General features: G+C 39.7%; 1 protein-coding gene across 4 annotated transcripts; it reads right to left on the reverse strand.

Moving 5' to 3' along the window:
* Nucleotides 1-924: 924 nt before the first annotated feature.
* On the reverse strand, nt 925-23,591 carry il12rb2 (interleukin 12 receptor, beta 2a). 4 transcript variants are annotated; one of them, XM_047374165.1, is made up of 16 exons: nt 23,446-23,591; nt 23,048-23,145; nt 21,971-22,243; nt 21,304-21,427; nt 21,023-21,216; nt 20,576-20,721; nt 19,172-19,316; nt 17,567-17,637; nt 12,870-13,074; nt 12,548-12,724; nt 10,151-10,249; nt 9,855-10,001; nt 9,296-9,427; nt 4,510-4,606; nt 2,823-2,910; nt 925-2,734 (listed from the first exon to the last, which is right to left on the reverse strand). In XM_047374165.1, exons 2-16 carry the CDS (start codon nt 23,118-23,120, stop codon nt 2,279-2,281), a joined length of 2,427 nt encoding a protein of 808 aa, XP_047230121.1. In that variant the 5' UTR covers nt 23,121-23,145; nt 23,446-23,591; the 3' UTR covers nt 925-2,278. The 4 variants fall into 4 exon arrangements, with proteins under 4 accessions (XP_047230121.1, XP_047230122.1, XP_047230119.1 ...); XM_047374166.1 differs by having other exon boundaries at nt 9,323-9,427; nt 23,048-23,175; XM_047374163.1 differs by having other exon boundaries at nt 23,048-23,175.
* Nucleotides 23,592-24,864: the final 1,273 nt, after the last annotated feature.

Raw genomic sequence — 24,864 nt, forward strand, 5'->3', positions numbered from 1 at the left:
TAGTCCATGCTTTTGTTACTTCAAGGCTGGACTGTTATAATTCTTTACTATTAGGAAGTCCTCTTAAAATCCTTCAGTTTTATCAGCTGCAGCAAGAGTTCTGAAAAAAATAGAAAGAATAATCATATTTTTCCTATATTAGCTTTTTTCATTGGCTCCATGTGAAACCCAGAAAAGAATTTGAAACTCTTTAGCTCACCTAAAGCCCTTAATTATAAGTCTCTGTCATACATCAGAGATCTGATTGTTTAACTTGGTTCTAGTTGAGCTCCTGGATTGCAGGTATACAGGTGGTTCCTACAGTTTCTAAATGTAGAATGGGAGGCAGATCTTCTAATTATCAGGGTCCTGTCCTGTGGATCCAGCTCCCAGTTTTAGTCCGAGGCAGACACCCTGTCTACTTTTAAGACTAGGTTTAAAATTTTATTTTCGATAAAACTTACAGTTAAAGTGACTTAGGTTATTCTGAGCTATCTATGTAATTATGCCGCTATAGGCATAGGCTGCTGAAGGACATTATGACTACTTTTCCTCACTCCGCTACATTCTCATACTACTCTCCAATTTCTCCTAAATATAAACCCTAAAGGAGCTACTACTGCCATTAACCTTTTACTTTTCTTTTACATTGAACATACTCCGGGATCAGTCCTTCTATCTTTCTTTTTTGTGTATTCTCTGTCTTCTCAAACCCACTTTTGGTCGTGACAGATGGCCACTCACACTGAGCCTGGTTTTAAACTGAACTTGACTGCATTGTTTGATAACTAGGGTCCATCCATGTATGTATTGACTCGGAATATGTCTGTATGATTGCATTCAATTGATTTCTTTTTTGACTTGTTTCTAAAGTGCCTTGAGACTATATTTCTTGGGAATTGACACTATATAAATACATTGATTTGTATTGAATTTTGTATTGAATTGAACTGAATAATATTTTAATTTGATCAATTTTGCATCCACATTGAGGTAGAATGAAAGCATGGCAGTTTACTTACAGCAATTTCAAGAAACTAATGTTTCATGAGATAGACTTTATGAATAGAAGACATCTAAACATGTAAGAGGAAGAAAAAAAGTGTGTAAATCCTAAAATTCATAATAGATGATGATTCTGTTCTGTACGGCGTCCGGGAACTGACATGGGGAAAAAAATATATAGCGTGCGCGTGAAATACTAATTCGTTCCCACAAAATATTAATTTGTGCCCCGAAATATACATAATGTGTGCACGAAATACTAATTCGTTCCCACGACATAGGTATAAAGTGTACGAAAAACTAAAACAGCGCACTTTCTCAAACATACGGAGGAACAAAACAACTGGATGGACAGGGATAGTCTGATCGAGTTTAATTTTAGGCTGGGGAAGAGCTGTAAGAGATTCTGAAAAGCCTGGCATTGCAAGGAATTTTCATTAGTGAGAGGCATTTGAATAGAATATTGAGAGCCAGGTGTTAATCCTTCCTGCTTCCGTTTCTTTACCATGGTCAGGAAACACAGGGGAGATGCTTCCTCCAGAGCCAAAATGGTTGTTCACTTCAGGGTTTATTCCCTGTACTTGCGTGTCACGGGGGGTGAGACTTCTATAATGATGAAGGGACCGGATTGCTGAAGCAGCAGAGTTTTTAATAACTGTACTGCACACTAATTGCAGGTTAAATGTACCGTGGCCAGCTGAACCTCCTCCCCGGTCGCCATTGTGCATACTGCCAAAACACACAACTGCATGCACACTCTTTTTCTCTCTCTGCACTCTTCTTTGGGGTCCCAGTCTGACAGTGCAAAGAACTACCACACGTATGCACACATACACATTTACACACCCTTCGTAGACTGAGCTCCATCACTTTTGAGTTACAAATCTTCCGCAACACAGGCCACTTGATGCCTACTTTGTGGGCACAAATTTGTATTACGTCGGAATAAATTAGTATTTCGTGCGCACGCTATATATTTTTTTCCTCCATCTTAGTTCCCGATCACCGTAGTCCTGGGACTGTGTCCTACTAAAAAAAGTCAAATCTGCCATTTAGAGATAAAACCAATTTCCTCTGATCCAAAAGGCACAATATCTCTTTATTTTAGTTCTGCTTAGTGTGTCCATAGACGTTCCATTAGAAAACAATTGTAATGCATGAAAGTATTTCTGCTCAACTGAAGCTTCGTTTTCAGGGAGGCAGTTCTTTGTGATTTCAAAAAGCAAAGGAGGTAGTTCATGCACATCTCAGCTGAGAGTTCAATTTGGAGAGGAGTTTAGTTTTCAGGATAACTCTAAGCATTCTGAAAGAAGTCACTGCAGTCAATTTTCACTGCGTCCAAAGTAAGCTTCCCTCCAAACCCCACAGGCTCCATGAGGATGCTGAGACTGGGGAAAAACTGCATCTCCGGAAACTCCTCCTCATCCTCTTGATCATAGTTGTCCAGATTCACCTGGCCGTGGGATGAGATGTAGTCAACAGTTGTGTCCAGAGATGTCTGCGTGTGGCTGGAGCTGTCTGAGTCGTGAGACAGGCTTTTGATGTAGGTGGCCAGAGGAGGATACAGGAGAGCAGACAGCTCGGTCTCTTGGCCCATGGCAGTCGCAGGAGAGAACTGTGAGGGGTTGTTCCTGGCTGTGGAAGAGTCACCGATCTGTCTGCAGAGCTCCTCCACATCTACCAAAATGGTCTCGTTTTCCAGGTCAGTAAAACTGGAGTTGTGAGATGGGAGCTGCAGATTCATCTTTCCCTAACCAGAGAGGAGAAACTTGGTCAAATAAACACTGTGCAGGGTTACCAATACTTTAGCCTTTAGTTTATCAACATATTCACATTACCTTCTCTTTTGTGCATTCTTTTGCCCACTTGCTGTTTGCAGGGTCCGGCACAACATCAGGCATCAGGCACTGGAAAATCTCCTTAAACCTGAAATATGGAAAATTGTTGACCAGCATTCCATGGAAATTTTTCATGACTTTCTACTATTAGATTTTAAGTATTCCTTTCATCTGACCACTATGTGTCTCCTGACTAGAAGTAATATTAACACTTCAGAGTGGCCTAGCCAGAGTACTGACTGAAATCTGATAAGGAAGCTTTGGAGAAAGCTAAAGATTAAGGGGATAGCAAGGAGGCCTTCCAACCTCAAAGACCTGGAGCTTATCCCCAAAGATAAATCAAGATTAGAAGAAGGGTTTGATTGCTGCAAATAAATTAGGATTTTTTCCACTAGATAACAAGAAGGATATAAGTAATTTCCAACATGCCATTTTTAAAGTATGTGAAAAAAAACATGATTCTTACAAATAGTTTAGATAGCTGTCTCATTTCTTATAGGATTATAAAAATAATAAAAACTTCCAAGCGGTATGAACAATTTTAGGCCTAACTGTACATGTTTCTGCAGTGCCTTACAAATGTATTCACAACCCTTAAGGTTTTTCACATTTCATTACATTAAAAACAAAGATCTATGTGTATTTAACTTGAATTTTTTGGGACTCACCAACATAAAGCATAATATGATAAATGTGGCATATATCTTAATTCACCCCACTCAAGTCAATACCTTCTAGAACCAATTTTCACAGCAATTACAGCTGTCAGTTTTTTGGAGTAATGTCTCCACCAGTTTAAACATCTAAAGACAAACAGTTCTTTACAAAATAGCTCAAACTCAGACAGACTTGATTGGGAGCTTCTTTGAATAGCAGTTTTCAAGTCATGCTACAGAATGCTTAATTGATTATTCATTAAGTTAATTAAGGTCTTGACTTTAATTAGGCTGTTATAACTCATGAATATGCTTTGATCTAAAGTATTTCATTGTAGCTTTGGTTATATGTTTAGTGTCATTGTCCGGCTGCAAGGTAAACCTCCCCCTCAGGCTCTTTTTCAGCTTCTAACTTGAAACTCTACAAAATCAATCCTGTTCAAACAGGTTTTGTTGCAGGATTGCCCTATATTTAACCGTATCCATCTTTCCATCAACTCTGACCAGCTTTTATGTCTCTGCTGAGGACCAGCACCACCAGGTTTCACTGTGGGGATGGTGTGTTTGAGTTGATGAGCAGTGTTAGTTTTCCTACACACATAGCATTTTGAATATAGTCCTGCTTTAAATTTCTCATCAACTCATCTCTGATCTGTCTGGTTTGATCACTAATGTTCTAACAAATCTCTGTGGCTTTCACAGAGCAACATTTTTTCATAATGAGATTAAATTACAGACAGGTGAACTCTACCTTCTAAGTGTAGTCAGTTGCATTGGATTATATTTTAGTATATAAGAAGAAGGGGGTATGAATATGAATGCTTGTCGCTTCCCAACTATTTGCTACTTTGTGTTGATCTATCCCATAAAATCCTTAAAAATACAATGAAATTTGTCATTCCAAAGTGCTAAAATGTGAGTACCTGCCAGACACTGCGAGTAGAACTGCATTATGTGTTACTGATAAGCCCTACGTTCAAGGTGTAGACATGTTTTATGGCCGATAAACCTGTACGGGATCCTATACATACCTATGCTTTACCGCTGAGCTCTTCCACAGACAGAAAGTAAACAGCACCATCACGGGTATGAATAAACCCATCAGCACAGGGGAGAGCTGGTTATCTTCTGCAACAGCAGCAGTGAAACACAGAATGAAATGTTAAACCATTCACCAGTTAAATCAGCAAGGAGAGTAAAAACTGGCAGCACAGCCATTTCAATGGTCAGGTGCAGCAAATGACAGCTGCAAGTGTTTTACAGTTAAAAATTGTTTTTAAAACCAAAATCTGTTCAGCTTTGCATTAATCAGCAACTAATTTCCATTACTTTAGATTTCTATGTTAGATCCATAGTAAAAAAAATAATGTTGTAAGTCCCTCTGACAAGTCATTCCTGATTTAGAGTGACACCTTCCACCCCACACTGAGAAGAGAAACTCCCTCGTTGCTCATCAGAGCCTCTAGTCTAGCTGTCATGCTTCACTAGCGAGCAAGATTAGGAAGGCAAAAAATATTCAAATATTAAAAGCTCACTATTTGAGAGCAAGGAGTGGCATGATGGGGTTACCCCAAGAGCGGAGTGGGGCAACTTTTTAGAGGTTTAATAGCGAAGACCTGCCCATTTTTTCCCATAAAAAAAATTAGGCAAAAAGTTTGCATGCAATATAATTTTTTTATTTGCAGCATGGTAAATGATTAATGATTAAAAAAATATTTCACTGTATGATTATGTAAACAAAGGCTCAATTGAACATTTGAAAAAGCAAAAACTATAAGAACTTACTCTTAACACCAGAACCTACAGAATCAGTAAGCGCCTAAGAAGTGCACTAGTTTCCGTAACCTTATCTGTTACTTTGTCACAGTCAATAGACATAAGAAGTTATTTCTCTGTGGACATGAGCATAAATGCCACCAAATGCTCCTGATTAAGTGTGCTTTGTAGCCTATTCTTAATGAACTTTAGAGTAGAGACGCTTCTCTCACATGCAACCTGACACAATGAAAGGGTCAACAAAGATTTGTATGCCAGCCCAATAACCGGGTAGGCATCTGTGAAAAGGTTATATTGTGTCAGTATATGGTGAACACAGATAACAATTTCTGCAAGAAGAACAAGTCCTGCCCTCAAGTTCTATCTGTGGTTCACCTGAGCCCTCCCGGCCATCCTGTGCCATCTCAGTACTTGTCCTGTAAAATCCTCCAGAGGGCACGTTTTAGCCAATCCCACTGGGGTACTAGACAGGACAGCTCTGTATGTAAAGTACTCACTGTGGCTCTCTCATCAAACCTAAGCAGACTATTGCTTATTTCTTGAAGTGCTCAGCTGGTGAGTCCATTAAGCCTTATCTTGAAACGTTTTTAGGGTCAAGGCAAGCAAAATCCAAGGCAACCTTGGGACTGGCTGGAAACCTCAAATGTCTGCTACTTGCAACAGTGTCCAGAATGACATTGTGGACATTCACCTCAAAAGCAGCCTCAGGTGAGGCTACTGGCTCATCCACTAAAAGGTCTCCTGGCACCCTTTTCTTTTGTCTCATCCATCTCTGGGAGAACAGCCTGTACCACAAGCTCACCACTTCCCACCTCCTGGAGTTTTTCAATAGCCCAATTTACAAACACGTCAGGTGCTCGTTTCACTGCATCAAAGTCTCTGACACATTGTTTAAGGCTCTGCTCTGTCCCCTCAACAAGCCTCTGAGCTGACAAAATGTCTATACCTTGGGTCTGCAAGTATTTAGAGAGGGGTGAGCTGTGTTGAAAAAACCGTAGAAAGATTTGAGCAGTTAGAGCTGTCTCAAATTTGAGAAGTGTTGCAAAGAAGCCCCTTGCTTTTGCCCTAACTGTTGGCTTCATACTACCATCTGCCATAACTGTGTTTAGGGTCAACAGCAAGTCAACATACAGTGCATCATGTTGTGGATTACCAAAATCCCCACAAACTTTACTGAGAGCCTGATCCTTAGACCACCACCTGGTTTCCCCTATTGGAATCAGTCTCCTGTGACGCCTGTCCTCAGAGGTCTCTTCCCACACTCCCACACTCTCTCAGAAAAACTGCCACATCATTAAGCAATGAAAAGAGTGATGCACTTTCAACAACACTGCCTGTTGTGTCTGCCAGCACTAGATTTAAAATATGTGCGTAACACCAAATGTTAATCTGTGCAGGAGACTGCTGGGAAAGAAAATCTGAAAACCCTTGATAGGGCCCTCGCATGTTAGCTGCGCCATCAGTGGAGTTGCCTACACATGTGTCAATGTTAAGCTTTTGTAGAGTTTGTTTTAACAGCTCGAGTAAATACTTGCGGGTGGATTTTTCACAGTTTATCACACCGACCAAATGCTCATGAATGGCATCTGTGACGTATCTCACAATGACAGCACACTGGTCTGTGGAAGTGATATCTTGGGTGGTATCAATTTGGACAGAAAACATTGCTGCCTTTCTAATCTCAACTGCATCTGAGTTCTTTATCGTCTGGCCAAGAACATCCACAACTTTACCAACAATGTCTTTTGACAAAAGAGTCACAAGTGAACCTCTTCCCTTTGCACCACTCTCATGATGCTTTTTGCTTTGCTCAATCCAAATGTTGATGTGCTGTTGAAGACACTGATCATACCGACTCACAGGTAATAACAACTCTACGAAGTTGCCATGGTTCACAGCACTTTCAAGGGTATAAGCAACTTCTTCATTATGTCCCCTGTAATTAAGTCCACATTTGCCTATGACTTTTATCACATCAATAATTCGTTCCATCACCTGATGCCTCTTTTTCACCTGCTCATGATTTAAAGACATTTGTTTGCCAGCAAGAAGGCTTTTTATATCTCCATCATAAAGTAGGCATCAACACTCTCTATGGAGCTTACTCTTCTCATTCTCTTCTAATCTCTGGTGAACATGTTTCCATGTTTTCATGCCTTGTTTTACAAATGGACCATCACTTAAAAGAAGTGAAAATGCCAAGCACAGAACAAAAAAGTGATTGTGATATGACTGAGTATGTCAGCCATTTCCGGTTCATGCCATGCTTGTTATGAAAAACTTTTGCTAGTAGGGGCTGTTTAATAGGCTGCTGAGGATGGTAATTAAGAAACGTATTTAGGACATGGGCTTGTGGGTGGACAAAAAAATCTAAATGTTCAGTCTCATTTGCACTAGCCTCTTCTTGTGCCTGTGATATATCCTGGGCTACCGTCATCTCACTGGGCGCTGTCTCTCTTTCCCTTCTCTCAGCATCTGGTTCACCTATGAAATGATATGCAGATGGACATACTAATGCCAGGGAACAAACAGCACCTTAGTTATGTTAATGCTTGTATTCAACACAATAAACTATAGGTAGCCTTGAAAAACAACTTTTCTTTACTCTCGTTTCCTTACCACTCCACTCAGCTGTGCCTGTCCTCTCCCTAATTTTGGTTTCATTAATATTTTCTGCCTGGCTTTGCTACTCAAATGCTAAAAAAAGCATGCCACAAAGGGATTATTTTACAGCACACTTATTAGATATATTTAGATTATATATTTTAAATACATACAAATGTATTTGAATAGCCATTGGAAATTATATAATGCATATTTAGCTTTTAAAGGCTATTTTTTAGTTTGGTTACCTATTATGGCAACACGGCACAACGTTTGAAGTGATATTAGCTACATTTATTATGCTAGTCTTTAGGTTCATTATCAATTAGGCCTAACATTATTTTTCCCATTACCAAAAAATGTCAGTGAGCTTTGCACATTTGGCAGCATTCTCCACTAATGACTTCCTTTCCTTTAACGTGTCTTTTTCAGCCCCACCTGGTCTTTTTCTGTCCATATTTACTTGCTAATCAGCAGCTTTGCCCTCTTCTCTGCTGTACCTAAACTTTTGGTAGAGACGCGCTATTGGGCTGGACTCAACCAACAGTGAGCTATTCAGGGGTGTTTTTTGCCAAACTGCAGGTGCTGTCTTTTAAAGGGACAGATTGATTCAGAGCGAATTGCATCAAGATTTTGGACCCCATGGAGTTACCAAATCTCCATATCAACTATCAGGCACTATCTAATAAAAAAGCCTTTTCTGTCCTACAATAAGAAATGTAACTGTGTGAGGTTTGCTGAACTCTACTAAACTTCATACTTTGGTGAGATAAGACAAAGATTGAGAGTTTCAGCAACAAACACGTAAAATAAAAATAACGTAAAATAAAGGATATATATGTGGAAGAGTACCTCACACCCAATGTTAGGTATGGTAGAGGAGCTGTGATGTTGTGGGCCTGGGTACTTTGTTAGAGTGCATGGACTCTTTAGAACAGCTTTTTAATAAAAATCTAGTGGACTCTACCAGAAAACAGGTCTTTCAGCAGGACAATAATCCATATCAACAAAAAAATGGTTCACCAGAGAAAAAAAAAATCAACATTATTCCATGGCCATCTCATTTCACAGACCTAAATATTATACAGAATCTGTAGGGTGAGCTGAAGAGCAGAGAACATTAGAGAAGACAGAGGACATCCCACCCTCTGTATGTTTCAACTTTGTGAAATGTTACAGAAGTTAATTAACTGCTGCACTATTAATAGAAGGAGGAGTACAAAATATTGACAGCAGACAATTTTGTTAAAAACAATTATTTTTTAGCAGCATTTTTTTTTCCTGGCTGAATAAATTACAGTTTGGATTTTCCAAAATTGTACAGGGTAAGACAATGTTAATGTAGTGTAGTGTGTGTTGTACATCTTTACCAAGGGTGCAAATAAATGTGACCAGCGCTGTACATTGCTTTAAAACAAATGTTGAAAAGATGCTTACGAAGAATGTAGAACTTGATCTTCTGACCTGCAGGACCTTCTCCGTTTGAAGTTGAAGCACTCATCCATAGACTGTAGAAATCAGGAGATAGATCTTCGATGGTATACGCCCTCTGTGATGCTTGTGCAGAGTCTGGTTAGGTGTTGACACACAAAGAAGAGGAGTCAGTCACAGCAATACAATTCATGCATCAATCAAAAATCAACATTTTATTTTATTTTTCTCCAGCTAAATGCTCAAATCTCATTTTAGTAGAAAAAATATTAGAGTTTTCTCAACCTAACAACAACTAGAGATTTCCATAATCATGGCTAGGAAACTGTTAATTGCAGTAAGTAAACAAGGCTGGCAGCAGTGTGCCTACAAGCTTTGGAATCAAAGGGTTTTAAACCTTCACCACATCCTCTTCACATTGCAAAACAAGCTGTACATGATTACTATGTAGCTGCCTCGCCTTTTTATGAGCATTAAAATCATCTTAGAAGTAAAGAAGAAATGTAGGATTGAAGAGCCATTATGCAACATGAAGTTAGTATGACTATAATTAAATTGTTCTTACAAAGCATCTTGTTTCCTTTGCTGTTCTGCAGATAGATGGTAAACTTTGTGATGCATCCCCTACGCTGTGGCCTGGGGGGCTCCGTCCAAACAACTGTCACCTTGTTTCCCTCCACCTTTTCTCGGACCGATGGACCCGTCTCTGGTGCTGCAAACAACAAGACAGGACCCCAAAACACTGTTAAATAGTTCAAACCTACAAATAAGTGTGTGTGTGTGTGTGTGTGTGACCATTTTTGATTCTGATTAAATTTGAAATACAGACATAAAGACAGTCATTACACTGTGGCACCCTACCTGCCTCCAAAGTGGCAATCCGTTTAAAGCTGTTTCTGTTGACTGAGCTCTTATAGAAAACATACATTGCTCCTTCATAGCACTCCCATGGTTTAACATCTGCAAGATAAAAAATAAATAAATGCTTAAATATATATGTGATATTAATATTGGCCTTTTGAACCCTTCTTTTTTAAGAGTGGAATGATGATACAACAAATTACTTCAATGATTGTAAAACCTAGACACAGGGACACAAGTTAAAACTTTTCACTGATCCAGCAGCTATAAAATGATTTATACATCTTAAATATATACATCTCAATTAATATTTTTATTGTAATTATTGCTATTATTCCCTTAGTAGGTTTCAGACAAACTACACACTTTTAGTCATCATGGGCAAGATCTTGGCATCTAGCTGGATGTTTGACTACACTGTAGCGTTTATTTTAATTGGCTGGTTTCTGGGACAGAATTGGCTTTTAAATCAACAGGTAGAAAGTTAAAACATGCACACGACTGGGTGTTCTAACAGAACAATTATTCCAAACACATATCAGAACTGGCTTTGGAATGGAGGCTAACATTAACATGTTGGAAGAGACTGACCAGTCCATGCAATCTCAACCGTCCTTGAAATACAGTACAGACCAAAAGTTTGGACACACCTTCTCATTCAAAGAGTTGTCTTTATTTTCATGACTATGAATATTATAGCTTTACACTGAAGGCATCAAAACAGTGAATTAACACATGTGGAATTATATACTGAACAAAAAAGTGTGAAACAACTGAAAATATGTCTTATATTCTAGGTTCTTCAAAGTAGCCACCTTTTGCTTTGATTACTGCTCCGCACACTCTTGGCATTCTGTTGATGAGCTTCAAGAGGTAGTCACCTGAAATGGTTTTCACTTCACAGGTGTGCCCTGTCAGGTTTAATAAGTGGGATTTCAAGCCTTATAAATGGGGTTGGGACCATCAGTTGTGTTGTGCAGGAGGTGGATACAGTACACAGCTGATAGTCCTACTGAATAGACTGTTAGAATTTGTATTATGGCAAGAAAAAAGCAGCTAAGTAAAGAAAAATGAGTGGCCATCATTACTTTAAGAAATGAAGGTCAGTCAGATGAAGGTCAGTCAGTCCGAACAATTGGGAAAACGTTGAAAGTGTCCCAAAGTGCAGTCGCAAAAACCATCAAGCGCTACAAAAAAACTGGCTCACATGAGGACCGCCCCAGGAAAGGAAGACCAAGAGTCACCTCTGCTGCGGACGATAAGTTCATCAGAGTCATCAGCCTCAGAAATCGCAGGTTAACAGCAGCTCAGATTAGAGAACAGGTCAATGCCACACAGAGTTCTAGCAGCAGACACATCTCTAGAACTGTTAAGAGGAGACTGTGTGAATCAGGCCTTCATGGTAAAATAGCTGCTAGGAAACCACTTCTGAGGACAGGCAACAAGCAGAAGAGACTTGTTTGGGCTAAAGAACACAAGGAATGGACATTAGACCAGTGGAAATCTGTGGTTTGGTCTGATGAGTCCAAGTTTGAGATCTTTGGTTCCAACCACCGTGTCTTTGTGCGGCAGAAGAGGTGAATGGATGGACTCTACATGCCTGGTTCCCACCGTGAAGCATGGAGGAGGAGGTGTGATGATGTGGGGGTGCTTTGCTGGTGACACTGTTGGGGATTTATTCAAAATTGAAGGCATACTGAACCAGCATGGCTACCACAGCATCTTGCAGCGGCATGCTATTCCATCCAGTTTGCGTTTAGTTGGACCATCATTTATTTTTCAACAGGACAATGACCCCAAACACACCTCCAGGCTGTGTAAGGGCTATTTGACCAAGAAGGAGAGTGATGGGGTGCTGCGCCAGATGACCTGGCCTCCACAGTCACCGGACCTGAACCCAATCGAGATGGTTTGGGGTGAGCTGGACCGCAGAGTGAAGGCAAAAGGGCCAACAAGTGCAAAGCATCTCTGGGAACTCCTTCAAGACTGTTGGAAAACCATTTCAGGTGACGACCTCTTGAAGCTCGTCAACAGAATGCCAAGAGGAGCAGTAATCAAAGCAAAAGGTGGCTACTTTGAAGAACCTAGAATATAAGACATATTTTCAGTTGTTTCACACTTTTTTGTTCAGTATATAATTCCACATGTGTTAATTCATAGTTTTGATGCCTTCAGTGTGAAGCTACAATATTCATAGTCATGAAAATAAAGACGACTCTTTGAATGAGAAGGTGTGTCCAAACTTTTGGTGTGTACTATATCCAGTCAGAATTATGCATGGACTTTATTGATGGCTACAAAAGCCATGTGGTGTCTCTGCAACTTGCACTAATTGTCTGACCTGCACTGTAAGTAACCAGTTGTTTTCTTTTTTGCAACTTAGCATTAACTTCTTACCTGTGATAATGATAGTGTTTTCATTCCTGTCCAGTCTGACCCATCTGACCTCATCCAACATGTGGCCCTCCGAGTACCATTCCACCACATAATAGGCAGGTGTAGTTTCAGGTTTTCTCCAGGAGATGGTGATGGTGTGGTTGTCAGCTGTTGCTTGAACTTCAAGAAGAGGCTTGGCTAAAACACACACACACACACACACACACACGTATATACTATAAATAGGTGGATTGAGACAAAAGTGGAGCTCTAGTTTCAGAACAATCAGATGATGAGTAGATAAGAAGTGTTCAATTAGACAGAGTTCTTTCGTTTTTTTTACCTTTTGTGTGACGGGTTGTTATGGTTGCAGGAGGAGATGAGCCTTTAGAGTTCACAGCTTGCACTGTCACTTCACAGTCGGTGCAGAATGGGACAGAATGGTTGTTGAAGTCAGCACTGACATTCGTGACAACACTCAGGTTGTTGCCGTTAACTGTGATCATATAGAGATTGATGCTCCGACTGCAGACGGTCATGATGGACTTCTGAAATGTTTGGAAAATCTTAACTTTAGCTCTTAGCTGCATGTGTTTTTTGCTTTTGTGAGTGATTACTGTCACCATGTATTTACAGCCACACCGCAAGATGAGTGTGTAAGACACATCATTTCTGTTCAGCTCCTCTTTTTCTTGTAAACTGAAACCGCGGTGTCTACTGTCAGGTTTCAGTTACCCCTGAGTGTGTGTGACATTAAACCACTCTAGGTGTATATGTGTATCTGCGTAAATGGTAAACGTTGTTAATCTGTGTATTTGAGCTTGAGGATGTCAAAAGAAGTGGTCAAGCATTGACCTTTACAAAGCAGGGAAACATGAACATTAGAAAGTGTTATTATGGTTACAGCACTGTGAGCCTGCAGCAGCGTGAGAAAGCCTGGTGGGAACAATGGGGATATGAAAAGTCTCAGATTCATGAAACTCCTATGAAGTCTTATTTGCATATATTATGTGCTGGAGAGCTTGGGGGATGGTGAATCATGATGGTCGTCCAGAATTTAAACATATTTCTAAACAATTTCATTTTTAGTTACCTATGAATTTTATCACAAATTTATAGTTTTTATGCAAGTTCAAGAAGTAGATATAGAAAACAAATATACCTAAACAAGACAAAAATTGTTATATATTGGTGATGGAAGCATTTATGACTTTCTATGGTTGATGTTAAATTTTAGGGGGATTCCAATGTTTTAGGGGCTTTCAATAAATTATTTTCAGGTATTTGGCAGCATAAAACGTTATAATATTTATATTGTAGTGGTAGACCTATGGCATGGGCTTTGTTTTTTTTCCTATATCTGCTTCCATCCAGACGCAGATATCTGCTGCCATGATTCAGGAATAATAGACTAAAACATTCATACAGTGACTTGATTTTAAAATTATATAGTGTGATTCTGGTGCACATGTTGTTTTGATACATTCCGTCTTTGTGTTTTAACACTGGCTTATTATTATCCCATAGGGGGTAATAAAGTTATAATAAAGATTATTGGATATTGAAGCCTGGTATGGATATTTACAATTATTAGAGAAATATTGAAAAATAATCATTGCTCTTTATTGCCACTAGCAGTCAATGTCACAGAGTAAAGCAACGTTTCTCCTTGATATCAAACACATCACATACAAATTAATTCAATCAGTCTTCCAAAAGAGAGAGATTATGGCACAACTGCAAACCAACCAAGACAGGACCAACAACCAAAACTGACACACTGGTCAGGGAAAGAAATAATCAGAGAAGCAGCCAAGAGGCTCAAAGTAAATCTGGAGGAACTATCTGGTCATCAGATTTGCAAGATAACAGCCATAGTTGAAAGTCCATTTTAAGGTTTGCCACAACACTAAAAATGTGAAAGGTGATCTAGTCTGACGTGAACACGTTTTAATATTTAGGCCGATATGCAAAATGCTACATTTCAATATCAACCTTAACACACAATTGTCTCAGTGAATTATGGTGGTGGCAGCATTATGCTGTGGGGATGACTTTCTTCCTCCAGGGTTGGGCAAGCCAGTCAGAGCTGATGGGAAGATGGATGGAGCTAAATACGAGGTAAAGACGAACTGTTTGAGGCTACAAAAGGCTTGACGGCGTCGGTGGAGATTCACCTTCCATCAGGACAACAACCCTTAACATACAGTCAGAGCTGTAATTAAATGGTTTGGATCAAATCATTTTCATGTCACAGAAGTGGCATGGCCCAGTAAAGTCCACACCTGGATTATTTAGATTTTTATTTGTAAAACATTTTGAAAACATCCTAACCCTTTCTTTATACTTCACGGGGTGGCATGTAAGAATCTTCACTCTTACATGTAAGAGTGAAGATTCTTACATGCCACCACATGAATATATGACATTTGTTTGTGTTTGTGTATCCATTTTGCAGTTGAAAACCAATCATGGTCCTTAAAAAGAATGTATCAATACATGAACTAGTGCTGGCCGATAAGACAATACATATCGTGGGGACAATAGAAAAGTGTGTATTGTGCTACTTCTCTTTTATCATTTCTAACATAATTTTATTAATTATTCAAGCAAATATTTAATAAAGTAGGCTACGACGAATGTATTAGTGTTGTCACTTTGCATACACTCAGTTTATATAAGTGATAAGAATAAAAAATAAGTTTTTCGCAAAGAAGCTCCGTCTTGTGGTTTTGCGACAAGATGCTGCTTTACGTTATGTGACTCACATGCCGGTTTGCAACATGCTTTACATTATTTAACTCATGGGTGCTGAAAGATGGAGACGCCAGAGGATGAAGTCTCATACCCTGGGTTGCAACAAACAGAGACAGCTACGCAGGCAGCCCAAGAAGAAGCTTTTTTACCAAAAAGAGGGGGTACGTCTGTGATTTGGATACATTTAGGGTTCAAAAAGCTGCTACTGCAGCTCTACCTCTGCCTCATCTGTTGTCATTTGATACACATACAGGTCCTTCTCAAAATATTAGCATATTGTGATAAAGTTCATTATTTTCCATAATGTCATGATGAAAATTTAACATTCATATATTTTAGATTCATTGCACACTAACTGAAATATTTCAGGTCTTTTATTGTCTTAATACGGATGATTGTGGCATACAGCTCATGAAAACCTAAAATTCCTATCTCACAAAATTAGCATATTTCATCCGACCAATAAAAGAAATGTGTTTTTAATACAAAAAACGTCAACCTTCAAATAATCATGTACAGTTATGCACTCAATACTTGGTCAGGAATCCTTTTGCAGAAATGACTGCTTCAATGCGGCGTGGCATGGAGGCAATCAGCCTGTGGCACTGCTGAGGTCTTATGGAGGCCCAGGATGCTTCGATAGCGGCCTTTAGCTCATCCAGAGTGTTGGGTCTTGAGTCTCTCAACTTTCTCTTCACAATATCCCACAGATTCTCTATGGGGTTCAGGTCAGGAGAGTTGGCAGGCCAATTGAGCACAGTGATACCATGGTCAGTAAACCATTTACCAGTGGTTTTGGCACTGTGAGCAGGTGCCAGGTCGTGCTGAAAAATGAAATCTTCATCTCCATAAAGCTTTTCAGCAGATGGAAGCATGAAGTGCTCCAAAATCTCCTGATAGCTAGCTGCATTGACCCTGCCCTTGATAAAACACAGTGGACCAACACCAGCAGCTGACACGGCACCCCAGACCATCACTGACTGTGGGTACTTGACACTGGACTTCTGGCATTTTGGCATTTCCTTCTCCCCAGTCTTCCTCCAGACAGGCACCTTGATTTCTGAATGACATGCAGAATTTGCTTTCATCCGAAAAAAGTACTTTGGACCACTGAGCAACAGTCCAGGGCTGCTTCTCTGTAGCCCAGGTCTGGGGAATGCGGCACCTGTAGCCCATTTCCTGCACACGCCTGTGCACGGTGGCTCTGGATGTTTCTACTCCAGACTCAGTCCACTGCTTCCGCAGGTCCCCCAAGGTCTGGAATCGGCCCTTCTCCACAATCTTCCTCAGGGTCCGGTCACCTCTTCTCGTTGTGCAGCGTTTTCTGCCACACTTTTTCCTTCCCACAGACTTCCCACTGAGGTGCCTTGATACAGCACTCTGGGAACAGCCTATTCGTTCAGAAATTTCTTTCTGTGTCTTACCCTCTTGCTTGAGGGTGTCAATAGTGGCCTTCTGGACAGCAGTCAGGTCGGCAGTCTTACCCATGATTGGGGTTTTGAGTGATGAACCAGGCTGGGAGTTTTAAAGGCCTCAGGAATCTTTTGCAGGTGTTTAAAGTTAACTCGTTGATTCAGATGATTAGGTTCATAGCTCGTTTAGAGACCCTTTTAATGATATGCTAATTTTGTGAGATAGGAATTTTGGGTTTTCATGAGCTGTATGCCAAAATCATTCGTATTAAGACAATAAAAGACCTGAAATATTTCAGTTAGTGTGCAATGAATCTAAAATATATGAATGTTAAATTTTCATCATTACATTATGGAAAATAATGAACTTTATCACAATATGCTAATATTTTGAGAAGGACCTGTATATTAGTGCACTAAAATGTATTTCTTTCATTTGTGACAGTTCAGTTAAATGTCACTTTAAAATAAAGTTGGAAAAAAGTAAGCAATTTTGTCAAATGTTTCAGAGAATAACTGAAAATGTGTGGTATATCGTGATATATATCGTTATTGTGATATAAAATAATCTATATCGTGATATATGGTTTTTTCCATATTGCCCAGCACTACCATGAACTGGGTCTGCCACGCCTTCTTTCTAAGGCAGAGTTTTTCACTTTCTTTGCTTGGAGCTGCAATCTGCCTTCACCTCAAGACTCTTATCTACAAGGTTTTAGGTTAAACTCGCAGTTCCCTCATGTTTTAGGTTATCTGTGCATACCACAATACATTTTAGGGAATTGACTACCTCATCCACAGCTTTTAAAGATACTGAGGATAAAAAAACCCCCCCACATATTTAGAAAGCTGTTTGGATTTCAACACTTACGTTCCAGTAGACTCTCATGGATCTAAAGTCAGGGCCAGGGATGAGCCACACATCCAAAGCTTCGGCAGGAGCTTCAAAACCAAACAACAATAGAAAGTTATTTTTAAAGTCATTAATTTGATAGATGCTTTATTTTATAGTTGCATTTTTCTCTTTAAACTGACAAATTTTTATGGTCATGCATTTTGTCATGCATTCCTCAACAAGTTGTACCAGTCAGAGATAAAAGCTCAGAAACCCTTAAAAAGTGAAAAACGTTCTTCCAGCAAGAATGTTATAAAAGTGGCACCTGCACTGGGAAAGCTGATGGCGCAAGAAGTGAAAAAGAATCCAACTATCAACAGCAAGGCCATCCTGAAGGATGTGAGCCATGGTAGTGGCAACATCTCAAGGTGGACAGTCCAACAGACATGGCATACTGCTGGACTCCTTAGAGGGCAGACCAAGGTCAAAGCAACTTCTCAGAGAAAGGTGGACTAAACCTGCTTGACCTTGAATCTCATCTGGGTAAAGAAGTATTCTGCTCAATGGTCCAGCATGGTGTCGGGAACATAATGGTGTAATGGTGTTTTTCAGGCAATTGGACAGGCAGCCTAAGTAAGTAAATGACATGATGAAAAAAAAAATCACTAGATCAAGATTCTCAACAACAGCATCAGGCAGTTAGGCCTTCCATCCTAAAAAACACAGAAAATGAATGGTCAAAGATATCAGTGGAGACATGCAAAACACCGCTCAGTAATTAAGAGCTTGGTTGCTGTAATAGCCAATAAAAGCTTTCCGTTGATCATTGAGAAGGGTGTAAATCATTTTTAATAAAGTATATTTTCCAAAAGATATATAAAAACAGGAGTCTTTTTTTTTTTCCAACAACAAGCTCTGTCTTGTTTCCTACCATGAAATAGTTGATGAAAATAACTGTAGTTATATCTACTAGGGGTGTGATTAGTTTTGGACCTAAATGTGAGGGATTGATGAAAAAATAAAGGCAACCCCATAGGTTAAAAGCCTGGACTTGTCCTTCCAATTCAATAAACAAGAGGCAGGCAGGATAAACTGGTGTAGTGGCTGTTTTCGATAATTGCTGACACAACCTTCAAAGAAAGGCATCTCAACACTGTTTCCTCTAGTCGTCATTGGAAACAAATTATCTGTCACCACTGCATATTCATAGTGCTCAGATTTGTAGAAAGATCTCCATATCTTCACACCATCAGAATTACAAAATACACAGCAACATTTCCAATAAGGTGTAACCATCCTCTTTACTGGCTCTCTTAATTCTGGCTTAATGCTTGACTGATGCAAGAGCAAGAAATCACCATAGGTTTCAAGAAAATCTCAGCCAGCACATGATGCATTAGTTGGTTTTGTCAGCAGAAGCGGTTAAGTTCTCAACACAAAACGCAATGACACATGTCTACCTGGCTTCATGGTGTCTTTCAGACAGCCAGTGGTAATCTGATAGCTGCCTCAAAAACCCAAAACAAAGGAAACACTGCTGTGCTATCTGATGGCCTATGTTGATAAAGTCCCACAGAGGTTAGCTTGTAGACAGTATGAACAGTGTTTTAAATCCACAGCTACTGATGGCTACAGACTCACCCTCTTCTTCAGTGCAGTTAGAGATGGTTGAGCTCCACTGACTCCACAGGCCTGTGCTGAATCTGGACCGGGCTCTGAAATTGTACCCACTGCACGGTTTCAAGGAGGAGATATGCTTGGTCTTGGATGAAGTCATCAGTCCAGCCTACAGGTAAATCGGTCCACCCAATGCATTTTATTAGTTCTTTGAAATCAGTAAAATTGCCTTGCAAAAGTTTTCATCATTTACACATTTTTCTTATATTACAAGCAGAGAGATCATTTCATATTAGTAGTTATTAGTGAACAATGAAATACACCAGACAGGCAGGAGAGGAAGTTGTGGAGATTTTTAATGCAGGGTTAGTTTATAAAACGACTTTCCAAGCTTTCAATATGTCTTAGAGCACTGTTAAAGCCATTATGCAAATATACGTATTCCTTGAAAACACCATCCCTATGCTAACACATGGAAGTGGCAGCATCATGCAGTTGGGAAGCTTTTTGACAGCAGGGACATTGAAGCTTGTAAAAGTTGATAAACAGATGGATGGCACTAAATACAGGTCAATGCAGAACAAAATCCAATTAAAAGCTGGAAAATGCTGAGTATTCTGGGGTGGAGGTTCATACTGCAGGAGGACAATAATCCAGAACAAACATCTAGAGCTACAGTGTAATTGTTTCTTTAAAACACATTCATGTTTTAGAATCACCTAGTTAAAGTCTATACCTAGATGAAGTAGAGAATCTGTGAATAACATCTGAAAATTGCGGTTCAACAATGCTCTCCATCCAATTTATTGAGCTATTTTGCTCAGAAGATTTGGGCAAAAAACTTCATTCTCTGGATGAGAAAAGCTAGAACAAATAGGAACCTACCCAGATTTGCAGCTCTAACTTTCATTAAATATTGATCTAAAGCGTAATTACCCAGCAGGGCTGCTGAAATTGCACAATTTTAGATTTTTATTTGTAAAGAAATTTTGCAACCATGTAATTTTCCTTCCACTTAACAATTGCACTATTCGCACTACTTTGTGATGACCTATCACATATTTTTTATTTCTAATTTTAGTTTTTTTTTACTAAATGTTAAAAAAACTTTAGTTTGAATTCTTTTGACAGGTTTGCATATTATAATGGGCTTGTATTGATGAACAGACAGTACAAGCACACAAAGTAGCCTGAAAGGTCATAATTTCTATTTATTCCTGAGACTGGTGTTTCATTATGAAATCATTTCTTCACACATCGACCATGCGAATTATATCTGCCTCCAGCTATGAATCAACAGAAGCTTAGAGCTAAATGATCATCCAGCGGACATACATCTTCAAAGATCCTAAACAGCCTTTTGCAATTTCTGCATCTCACTCAAAGCCCCCCAAAGGTTTTAGAGTCAAGGGAATTAAAACTTCTTACAGAGCCTGGATACGTTGTCCACTCTTGCTGCTGCTCATCTCGGTACTGGATCTGCAGATGCTGAGTCCTTACAGGCTGCTCCACTTTGATGGTGCAGTTCCTGGAAGAGCACTCGACTTGATCAACAACAGGCGTCGATGGCATCACTGCTCGGATTAGAACAAAGTAATGGGATGCATTACAATCAAAAAGCAAGAACAAGATTTACTTGATTATGTTGCAAAGGTCATTTAACAGGACTGGAATAATGACTGACTGGAAATGAGTAAAGGGGAAAATGAGTATGGAATGAGTAAGGAAGGTTGGTGTTTTGCTCTAAAAAGTCAAATATTTATGGAAATAAAGTGACTTTGGATTCTGTTAAAGACATCATTATTGCAAATGATTATACGTGCAGTGATTCATATGTGTGGAGCAGTAACTTAAAATAAGATTCTGAAGTCTTACCGATATCACTGAGTGTGTAGTTGACAGCTGAGGATTCAGCAGAACCCAGTGAGTTCTGAGCTTGAACCCACACTGACATGAGCTGGACTGATCTGGGCAAAGTGAAATTGGCAGACGGCGACTCAGTTCCTTTATTGGACACATTGCAGATTGGCACCGGTCCTCCTGTGTGGTTTCCACTTGTAGTCCTAACCCTTAAACCCACAGAGCAAAGTTTCAGTTTGAAATATGTACACAGTTCTAACATTTAGGGGCATAACATCATGGGAGAGCATGCTCACCACACCACAAAGGAGTTCATAAGATTAGTCTCCCGTCCTCTGTCCCAGGAGCAATTTATACTTCCGGTATCATTTTTGTGGATCCTATAGATGCACGAAATGTTTTTGGGCTGATCTGGTGGGTCTGGAGAAGAAAGTAGACAAATATTGCTTGTGAAAGTGTATAAGGTCATTTGTCCTTTCACAACCACATTCAGCTGAAAAATAAATCTGTGAATAATAGCATCATTTTTTTCAACATTATAGATTCTGTTTCAATATTCTGTTGAGAAAACTGTCAAGTTGCATGTGTGAAAATAAACAGCAACATGTCTTCAGCCAGAAGAAAATAACTCATAACAGTGAGCTGAGAACAGAGTCACTAAGCAACGGGGAGAAAGCAGAACAAGTAAGGCCTTTTTTTCACAGGTTACTAAAAGTTACAAAAAAAGGTAATAAAAGTTCACCCCACTTTAGCTCAGAAAGCTTTACATGAAATTGTTCTGCATGGGCTCATCTTAATTTTTCCAAAGGAGATCATTTGTAAATCAGAAGCAAATTCAGTTGTTTCATCAACAATTAAGCTGTAAGCTCTGAGACACCCATCCCTCGTCTTATAAGGAAGTTTCGCGTCTGAAATAAACAACAAAATAAAACCTTTCCAACAGAACTGAATCTTCCAACTTACATCCGGCTGAGATGTCCAGTCCACAGGGGTCTAATCTACAGTCAGAATGACACTGGTATGTCCTCTTCTCTGTAATGTTCTCCACCCTCAGGGATATGGTTGTCTCGTTGAACTGTTGGTGTGTCTGCTTTACGGTTTTGCTGGAGCCATCGATGGACATGTGCATTGATCTGGAGATCTTGCAGGTGGGGTTGAAGGTGCAGTACACCACAAAGCTGGAGCCTTGCTGCACCACCGCTCCAGCACTGGCCATGAGCACACAGGATCTCTCGCCTGGATTCAGAGAGGCTCGTTATTCCTGATTACTCTGGAGTATATAAACATTGCTAGATTTTGGACAAGACTCTGTGCCTCTCCACTCTTCCTTCACACTCTGGGATCTTGATTTCCAAAAGAAATACAAAATCTACTTTCTTTTAAAAAGAGTCCTACTTAGTCAAGGTAACAAACGTCTCTTGTTCAGGAGTGACCTAACATATGTGACCGTTGTAGGCCATGCCTTGGATACATCTGCATGCAGTGGCTCCTGTGATGGGTGACTGTTTCTCAGTGGCTAGAGTACCAGTTGTTTTGCAATTGGAAGGTTGTGGGTTCAATGCCAGCTTCCTCCTGTCACACAGCAATGCCTCTGAGGAGTTGTCTAACGTGTGTGTGCTTGAATTGGTGAATGTGGCTGTAGCGTAAAGTGCTTTTAGTGGGCAGTATAATTAGATTAGCATTATTTAACCACATTCCATTTACTATTCCTAAAGCTCTGACTCCAGCCATATAATATCTCCCAAACTACTTGGAAGGTTTCAAATCAGCAGTCTTCCTGTTTAGGAAAGGTGTTGGAAATAATATAGTCTTTCTGTCTTTTTTGTCTTATGTAAAATCTATGTAGCCTACAGACAGAAAGATTGGGTTTTCCATAACTCTGAGCCATAAATGTCAAAATAAACAGTAATAAACGACGAATATTATTTTTCAATAATATTCTAATTAATTGAGATGAACCTGTTTTGTAAGTGTGCCGACGTGAGGAGGAAAAAAACAGAAGTTAGGAATTATGTTTACAAACTGAATATTTGGGTTTACCTGCGCACTGCTGCACGGCCAGCAAGGCAACCGCGAAGACAATAATGGACCATGAGAGGAACATCGTCGACATAAGTCACCAGGAACTGCAAATGAATCTTACATTGCCGCGGAGCCTGTTAGTTCCTCTTAAAAAAGGAGATACCAGAATAAAAACGGTACATAAGCGCAAAGATATTTATGGCACTTACAAATTCTAAACATTTCTGAGAAATTAAAGTCTGGGAACAGTTTAGATCTTAATATGCCTAATTCTTATAATATTCTTTTTCATATTATTGGTATATATCATTATAAATGTATATATCGAAAGGAGAGTTGTGTGAAACGGCAGCAGCATTGCAGCGTTACATGAATGAAAAGTGCCATAAACGGGGGAATCATCCTCTAAAACTCACCAACGAGTCGCGCCACGGCGTCCTGTCCACGTTTAGATCCACTCTGAGATGTTTGAAGCTTTATCCGTCATCGTTTCTGCTTCCACACATCTTCACTCCGAGTGGCACGGCTACACCGGGAGGAGACTGCGTGCTGCCTCTGCTGAAGCGACAAACTTCACCCAACTGCAGTGTGTCACAGTTCATCAGTGACGACACCAACACTTCACAGACACTGAGCACACCCAACCTCATCATTGAAAACCTTCCAGAAAACAATTGTGCAAGCAGGAGTGGGCCATTATTCCTCCACCGTAATGTAAAAGACTACCATTTAGTAGGTGTGGGGTGCAATTACTTTTTCACATGTAGGACCAGATTAGTTTGAATAGCTTCCCTCCTTAAAAAATTCAATCATCGTTTGAAAACTGCATTTTGTAATATTGTGGTAATTATTTTTTAGTTCATATTCTATAGTGTTTACTAAATTAATTACTAAACTAATACCATTTGTTGCCGATCTGATACACTGCTTGTATTTCTGTTGTGAAGCAGTCAGTGCTGTGCTAGCAGTGACTGCTTGAAAACAACAGAAAAACAGTCGACTGAAGTAGTTCAGATTCCTCTTTCCTTAACATTTCTATTTACTTAATGCTCTGGAGTATTTCAAACCTGAACCTCGAATTAACTTGCATCTTCATATTTTCCACCAAGCCCATGTCTGTCGCTTTTACAATAACATGCCCATGTGGTGCAGTATTGGACTTTCCCCCAAAATCTGCACCTCAACTATATGCTACAGCTGTAGTTTAGAGCTTAAGGTAAATAAAAATCAACACCAGGGATCATCACAGATGAACTTCTTAACCGTGGACTAAAATCTGCAACCTTGCTTTGAAAGAGGAAGTGAGACAACTCTCAGGAAGAGATGAAAACTTGTATAGCGCTGTAGGTGGTGCTTGCATGAGTAGGATTTAAGGTTCAGGAACACATCACTGTATTAACCTTGAACCAGCCGCTGTGGCAGGGGAAGCCCCAGCTGACGTCTGCCTGTGTGTTTTGGAATAATTTCCCTCTCTGTACCACACTTCATTGATCACTAAAAACAAGGGCCACCATTGAGAGACATATAGAGGTCACACCCTAGTTGTAACAGTAAGATGAGACAGCGGCATGGCTCAATGCAAATAGAAATAGTGCAATATGGCATATATCTTCAAATCTATTTGTCATAGTTGCTTTTTGTAATATTAAATGATGCTAATCTCTCAAATAAAAAAACACATTTTTATATGTTTTCATTGAGAGTAAAATGGAACCGAAGTCAAGTTCTTTGTTTCTGTGCACAAACTTGACAAGTAAAGCTAAATCTGATTCGCAGAACACATTTCTTTGGATATCGATCTCAAAAGTTTGTCTGAGTGTGTTTTATGCTTGGCC

Source organism: Girardinichthys multiradiatus, chromosome 9, assembly GCF_021462225.1.
Source record: "Girardinichthys multiradiatus isolate DD_20200921_A chromosome 9, DD_fGirMul_XY1, whole genome shotgun sequence".
NCBI classification, from domain to species: Eukaryota; Metazoa; Chordata; class Actinopteri; order Cyprinodontiformes; family Goodeidae; genus Girardinichthys; species Girardinichthys multiradiatus.

Coding starts and splice junctions, on each gene's coding strand:
- il12rb2 (XM_047374165.1), bottom strand. CDS start 23,120: ATGTCGACGATGTTCCTCTCATGGTCCATTATTGTCTTCGCGGTTGCC. Junction 22,244..23,047: donor GGCCGTGCAGCAGTGCGCAG/GTAAACCCAAAT, acceptor CTCTGAATCCAG/GCGAGAGATCCTGTGTGCTC. Junction 21,217..21,303: donor ATGAACTCCTTTGTGGTGTG/GTGAGCATGCTC, acceptor TGTGGGTTTAAG/GGTTAGGACTACAAGTGGAA.